This window comes from Drosophila mauritiana, chromosome X (assembly GCF_004382145.1).
Source record: "Drosophila mauritiana strain mau12 chromosome X, ASM438214v1, whole genome shotgun sequence".
In the NCBI taxonomy this organism is placed as follows: Eukaryota; Metazoa; Arthropoda; class Insecta; order Diptera; family Drosophilidae; genus Drosophila; species Drosophila mauritiana.
Window position 1 is genome coordinate 688433 of NC_046672.1, and position 7873 is coordinate 696305.

The 7873-nt window shown below is 46.7% G+C and overlaps 1 protein-coding gene across 1 annotated transcript; it reads right to left on the reverse strand.

The window, feature by feature from the left end:
* Nucleotides 1-1398: 1398 nt before the first annotated feature.
* LOC117147882 lies at nt 1399-2064 on the reverse strand. The gene is made up of 2 exons (XM_033314965.1): nt 1974-2064; nt 1399-1916 (listed from the first exon to the last, which is right to left on the reverse strand). Exon 2 carries the CDS (start codon nt 1913-1915, stop codon nt 1466-1468), a length of 450 nt encoding a protein of 149 aa, XP_033170856.1. The 5' UTR covers nt 1916; nt 1974-2064; the 3' UTR covers nt 1399-1465.
* Between the last annotated feature and the right edge of the window lie 5809 nt (nt 2065-7873).

Genomic DNA, 7873 nt, shown 5'->3' on the forward strand with positions numbered 1-7873 from the left:
GAAAATAAAGTTACGACAAGTTGCACTCAATTTTCAGCATTTACTGTCAGCGCTCAGGCACGCCACGGCAGCCAGTTGAGCAGTACGGCGAAGTCTGTGAAAATGGGGAGCGATGGGATGGATGGCACGGGCCAAGCTGGCAAAAATGTGTCAGGCCGAATGCGGCTGGGGTCAGTGGATATGATACGCAGTTAAAAAACAGAAGCCACCCCGCGGAGAAGCCCTCTGCCCAAATGGAGCGGGTTAAGTGTTTAACTGGCAACTACTGCTAGTTGTGAGCGCCTTGCGCGCGGCCTTATCCCTTAGCCCTTAGCTTGACTTTTGGTAATTGCTTTTAGGTACAAGTGCCAATGCTAGGACTCAATTTTTCTGTGTGTAGATCCACGCGTAGAACTCTTGAAATGAGAGCGTGTAACCATTGTTCGCCCTTTAACTGCTCTGGGCCCCATGCCCCATGGCCCGTGCCACATGCCCCATGTATGGACACATCAAGCCCTCGACTGGTGTTCTTGTGCGATTCGCAAACATTTTCATTATGCCCATGGACATGGGAGCGTGCTTCTAAATTGATCGGCAAGATTGTTTTACATATGCATGGCTGAAACAAAATGAAAACTGTGCCGTTGCAGGTGCTAGGAGCTTATCAGCAAATCGGTTTTTTTAAGATTTCATTTAACATGCTGTCTATGTTTTATACAATTGTTGCACACAATTTAAACGCCATTGCAAATGGTTAGTCGATGATTTTTTGCGGTGTAGCTGGTCGACTCGGACCGGCGATAAGCTGTGCAGGTGGTTACCCCATTCCGAGCATTTGCATATGGAATTGTGTGGTGCGTGAGAAGTAACGCCAACAAAAGCGACAGGCTAAAGTGGCAAACTGGCAAAGTGGGGGCCGGCGAGACCACCACCCACGTCCACGTCCACATTTCACTCTGAAGAGTGTCACTAGATGGCTGTCACAGCCTCCGGCAGCTGCAAGTGTATTTAAATTTCAACAAATTAGCTTACTAAGTTGGCTGCTCATAAATCCGTGGCCATAAAAACACGGACACGAGATACTCGCCCGAGGCAATTCCGGGGGGTTCCGGAATGAAAATGGAGAGACAGTTGAGACAGCCAGAGCGACAGCATCTGTCATTGGCTTAGTTTCCATTTAGCCAAGATCCACACTGCATTTCCACAACCATAATTAACAGTATCCAGTCACGTACGCGGGACACCTTCTTTTATAATGAATTTCGGGTTCCAACTAATTTTTTTGTTTCATGACTAATGACCAGGTGGCTGTGGGTCATCCTCGCTTAACATAATCAAGATCTATCCATACTAAAAGCGATTTATTCCTTAAGAGCGGAGGGTGCCCCTCTATACAGACAAGGAATACTTTCACTAAGATATTTATTTCTTCACGGACAAAGTCAATTTTTCGGCTAAAAAGTTACAAGTAGTTTTTTTCGGGCCCTCAAGCCCTCCATCCCATGGGTGAGTTGGGCGTGCCGGGATCGGTGTCACCACGTGCCCTCCTCTCTGTTTCGCAAAAATTGTCGCAAGGCTCGCCCAGGCGGTTGTGATAGATTCCGGCGGCTCGAAGGCGTTCGACCAATAGATAGCGGCTCCACAACTGCTCATGCTCAAAACGCCGATCCAGCAAGCGATAGGTCACTTGGCGCCCGATGGCCAACAGTTGAGCAATGCCGTAAGTGCATGCTGATCTGGCTTGAGGGACCAACGGCTTATGGTGGAAACTCTCCTTCCTGCCAAACAATTCCGGGCAGTTCATGAAGATTTGCCGGGGAAAGTATGGCATATTAATGGGCTCATCATTGTGGGCAATGCGTCTGGAATTTGGTTCAACCAATTTATCAACCACTTTAGTGTTTGTAACTTCCTCAGTGTTTAAAATATTGGCCATTCTATGTGCGGTGTATAACGATATTTAATCGCGTTCAATTCGTTGCCAACAGTCTTACCTGGTTTTGTTTTTGTTTTTATAAGAATGAATCAAGTTGTTTCCTTGACGCCGTAACAAAGTGAAGTAACATTAAAAACGACATCTATTTCTATGGGTAATTGTTTGCAATTGTAGAATCTTATGTAAATTGTAAAATGAACCGCATATATAATTAAACGTGGGAAATCTTAGTCATATAAGGACAAGCTTTCCCCCGTTTTCCATTCTTGCAGTCCACTGTGTGCCCCACCACCAACTACCCAAAAAAATCCCCTTGAGTCCCCGGCTCTCCGTTGTCTTGGCACGTGGACCACATTAGGATAGTGGCCCCAAAAAGAGGTGGTAGAGTGCAGAAGGGGTGACGCCAATTTCCCAGCAGTTAAAATAAGTGCAACAAATTTTCGAGCTCCTCTTGTTATCCCTTATTGCATGCTCCGCATATAATCCAAACGCAAACAACAGACTGCAGCATAGGCGCCCCCACCCCAAGAGGGGGCTTCGGGTGGCTCGGGGATTGGGGGACTGGGGCTTTGGGCTTTGGGCTGTCTGTGAGAGCTCGGCGCGGCAGCCACATAAATGTTTTAAGCTGCTGTGAATTATGGTAATGAATGTCAGCGCAAACTTCCGGATGCCTGGGCTCAGACCGAAGACCAGACCGGGCCCGGTCCGGTCCGGCTAAAGGCTGCCCTATCCACCTGCCCCTCAAAAAGGGTAGATCTCGCACACACACAGCAACCCCCCACCACCCTCCCCCGGGCCATTTGTTTTGAACGTCTTTTGTTCTCGGCCACGTCGCCATTCGACATTGGCCGGTAGCAACAGCGGCGGCGTCGGAAATGCAACGTTCTCAACTGCATGCGAAACATAATTGACAAACGGTGGCAATGACAATCGCCAGCGGAGGGCGAACTCTGGAACCAAGTCGCTGGAGAATCGCAATATTAGATAAACTCTCTGACATTTGGGTATTCAGTATTCAAGTTGAAGGTAGCTCTCAATGAAAATGCCTTGTTGGGGAATATTCTTTCCATTCTTTTTCGCACACTCATTCGAAATGTCTTTGCAACACACCACTGTGCGCGTTGCATGTCGCAAGACAATGCCACAGTCCGCAGCAATGCCGCTGCTTTAGCTGTTGCTATTTGCTGGTGGCCAAACGAGTCCTACCCCCCGACCAGAACGAGTCCTTTGGGAATCCCCGGCAAGAGGCCACCGGCACTCCTGATTTACATCGCCGCGCTTTGCCATTTTTACCTGTCCATAACAAATTGGACACCAGTTGATAGAAGCTCCAACTTGTCGCAATGCAGCAGGCGCCTGGTCGAACCGCAAACAGCTCCGCCGCCTTTCCGCCATAGAAGGGAAATTCTTGACGAGGAAAAGCCCGAGCGAGAGTTAATCCGAATGAATAACAAGTTTCCGATGGGCAGCGTAGGAAACTAATAAAGGATTTAATGAACGATCCTTGAACTGAAATCCGAAACTTGAAAATATAGATTATACATATGTACATATTTTAAACCAGCTTTGTCTGTAAGTAAAGGTATTTATTATGTCTAGACTAACGCACATTGATAAAGCATTTGGACTCCGCCTTCTTTTCCCCATTGAATCGGGATAATAATTGTTACTAATAAAAACGACATTGCCCCAACTAACTGGGCTGCTGTGGAGCAGCTTTGTGCGACTTAAGCGTTGAAAGGAGTTACTTGCCGGAGTAATGGCCGCCAAGTCCCTGGAGCAAGTCGTGTTGTAATTTCGTCAATCGATTGAGTGCCAGGTTAACAATTCTCGACATCCGCAATTCGCCATCGACACATCAGTTTTCGGCAATCCCGCCCTTGGGACCAAGCCCACCAGGTCACCGCCTGGGTCTCCTACTTTGCGTCCGTCGAAGAAGGCTGTCGTTGAAACAAATTGGAATTAAATTAATAGGAGGGTGAAGTCATCGACCAATGGCATCTGACCACTGGTGCCCTTTAAATCGGTCGAGTTATGCCAATTTTGGTGCATCTGCAGAAATGCATTCGCGTGAATTCATTCCGCAGAAATTTGAATGCCACTAGACGAAATGTTCGCGGCCGCTTTAACAGTCTGTGTCCGCAAGTCACCGCCACCATCCGCATCAGCAGTCTGCATCTGCAGTCGTCTCCATCTGCATTCTGCGTCCTGCATCCTGCAGTCCTCGTCCACATCGACGGCGGCGAATGCCAATAACGCAAAGTCCTGGCTTATATCGCTGTCAAAATGGCATGACCATGGGCGACGGGCCAGAGGCGAAAGGTGTTGATTGGCAACACGAACTTCAGGGTGGAAGGTTTTCAAAACTTGCAAATGCCGGAGAACAAACAGGAACAACAATGGTGGGAATTGGATTGGAATGACTACTGCTGGAACTTGTTGCGCTTCCGTTGCGCCAGCCCCCAGATTTCCTGGGCTCCCGCGGGCGATTTTTCGGGGGGCGGGCGGTCGGTACGTGGCTGCAGTTGCGGTCCGTGGTCCAACCGGATGGATTTTACGTGCGCAAATAAATTTGACAGCTGCTTGTCCGGATAAAAACATTGCCCTTCCTCCTCTCCGGTTAGATTCGGATACTTCGATTTTGGGTGTTATCAATCCAGTAACTTGCGCTGGTTTTGCTTAAAAGTCTCAGCGTAGATACACATAATTAAAATGAAATTTTTTCTTACTCTCATTGACACAACCAAAAGCGACACGCTGGTAATGAAAGATAGGAATGGAAGCCCCTACATTTCCCTTTTCCTATTGAAAAGGGCATACAAAGGCGGTTATCATTGCAAACCCCAAATTCCCTGTTCTCTTCCCGACTTTTTTGCTGTCGTTCGTTTTTGTTGCATACTTTGTGTGATTTGCCAACGAGCTTGTCAACACCAAAGCCCCGTGGGACTGTGGCTCAAATAATGTGGGAGGGCCGGGCCGCACGGAGATTCGGATGGGGTCAAAACGGGGGTCCCGGTGACGACCGACTGTGATTTGTTTTTTCGGATGCATTTGATTTCGCTTGCACAAGAACACACAGAAACAAATGGTTGGTTCGTATGTGTACTATTAGTATATATGTATATGTAGTATATATATTCGTTGTATGCATGCCAGCTTACAGGCGTCGATACATAGAATTCTTAGCCGCCCCAGAAATCTCTGATTATTCTTAGTCACCTGCTATTTCTTTCGGTGCAGCCATTTCCTATTTCCCGTTTTTCAATTCACCCACACACCGACCTACCTGATTTTGTTTTCGCTTTGTTGTTGCCCCGTGTGTCCGTGTGTAGCATAATTTTTTAAGCACATTTCAAATCAATTTGAGTGTTAAGCCATGTCCGACTGACCAATCGACTGGCCATGTGGAAATTGAATGGATCACAGGTCACATGGAAATGGGGAGTGAAATGCCCCGTTAATCATTTAACTCAATTAGGCATAATTAAGCTTTATTTATTCGCCGCTGGGTTGGGAAATTTGTAATGAAGAGTCAAATTGCAATGACACGAAATGGAGGAGTAAGCAACGGAACGAAGATGGGTATCCGGAGCAGAGCATTGCCTTTTTACATAAAATCATTAGCTGAAATGTCCAATTGTAGACCTAGAGCTTTATTTAAACCAATTTCGTAGCGTAAGTGGGTATACTAGATTCGTTGAAGAGTATGCAACAGGCAGAAGGAAGCGTTTCCGACCATATAAAGTGTATATATTCTTGATCACGGATCAATAGCCGAGTCGATCTGTTGAGATTTAGCCTACAGATTGTAGAGACAAAGACGCAGCGCAAGTTTGTTGACCCATGTTGCCACGCCCACTCCCTTTTTAGCGTATTACGACCACGTTAGTTTTATAAATCTGTTCCTGGGAACAGATTTCGAGATTTTCAGGGCTGCTGAAATTTCAGCCTTCAAAGGTAGGCTACACTTTTTGCCATTTGATGAGCGAGGGAAACTTCGCCTGGATTTCCGATTTGCGTGTGTCCTGCACTCCCTGAGTGTGTGTGTGTGTGTGTGTGTGAGGCGGGCAAACAAAGGAGTGAAAGTGGCGAAAGCGCTGCTCAAACACCAATACATTTGTGCACCTACACAGTCACCGAGACTCTGGTCGTCGGTTGAATTTGCCAACTTGTTGCGCAAACGACAAAATTTCCAACTCAAAACAATACGACACATGCGTGGGCAAAGGGGGGCGTGGCTGAAGTTGAGTGCATTTTCCGAGTTAGTTTTGCACATTTGCCCCACATTTGTTCCTCGCCGGCCGCCATGTGAGGATCGGTTTTATGAGCTCTAGTGCAGTTTACTTACCCTTTAAATAGCATACCGATATAGTGCGGACTCCATTTAAAGTTAAAAGCGATTCTTTTGGAAATCCCTAGCCCGGCCATGCCACGCCCCTCATCCATTGGCCGCGTAATTGTTGTGTTCTTAATTAACTGAAATCGCATTCATAATTGCGCTGCCATCTTGTGTGTGTGTGGCCACTGGCGATGGGTGCGTGACAGGGTGGTGCAAGGAAGGTTCGGAAAACACCCAATTCTCGTCAGTTTGATGTCGATAAAAGCAACATATGTAATTATGGAAACTCATTTTAAAACCCATTTAAGCATGTTGGGCACATGATTCGAGGGCTGGAGTTCAAAGCCAACGCGTTAGGGGGACTCGATTTAAAATATTGCCAGCTTCTGCCATTAAACAGTAGTATTACCACCACACGGAGGGAGAACTGTCATCTCTGGGATGCCAGTTCCTACTGCTCGTTTTGTGAGTGGAGTCGCCGCAGCGCATAAAAAGTTTTAATTGGCAGGCGACGAAGTTGACCTGTGACCTCTGGCGGGACACACACGCCGCACACTCGCCAAAAACACTCACACACAGAACGGCGCGACAAGAATTTTTAAGTGCATTTTGAAATGCACATTTTATTTCGCATCCTTCTCTGCGTGATGGCTGCTTCTTCTTCGACTTGTGTGGAAAATGGGAAAACACGCACATAACTTACAATTGCATTACATTTTGCATACATTTTGTGTGTGCTTAATTTTAATGCGGAGAAAACGCCAAGTTTGTTAGCCAAAATGTGCTGTTAACACACTTAAAAAATGCTTGCGCCAAAATATAAGGCGCTGGAGGAGCAAAATTGGGGTGGCGTAATCAGAATTTATTTACATATTTGCATATACGTAGTACGTACATGCATTTTCCATTAAACACTCCTGCAATTTTGGATTGCCAGGGGCCCCAAGTCCGCTGGCGTTGCACTTAAAGCACTGTTAACTAATTATTTTTATATTATTTTTGCTGTTTATTAATCAAAGCTACCCTCAAGACGATCCGATACTTTCCGCCCATGCCAGTATAATTTTTTTCGGTTTTAAGTATTATTTCATCGTAATACAAAACACAATTATCGCGCTTTCTTTTCCAACTAAGCCAATCAAACGGCAATTGGATACCACTCAGAATAGCCCGCTCAAAGTTGAGTGAAGTTGGCCATTTCGAGTGACTGTGCGCTGGTTGTGAGAGGAAACTGCACAGTGAGGCGAAGCTGGCATGTTTGCGGTTTGAGTCCGTGGCATGGTGAGTTGGAGCCGGAAATATGTTTGAGACTCTTATCTTGGCTTGTAAAAGGAATATGGATTTTTTACCTTTATGCTACCTACCATTAGTAATTTTACTCAAACTCTGTTGAGTTCTTTGCTTGCGCTTAGTTACTTTATTATCATTTTGTGCCATTTGCACGTGAAGTTTCCTTTTCAGCTACAACCCACTGGCCGCACGCTCCGCGGTTGCGCCTCTCACTTCGGTTTTCCAGCCAACGCGGCCCACTGTGCCAGTCGTCGGCAAAGGCCGAAGCAGCGGAGACGAGAAAGAAGAAGCAGCGCAGCGCAGCAGCGACTGCGACGGGGCAGCGCAGT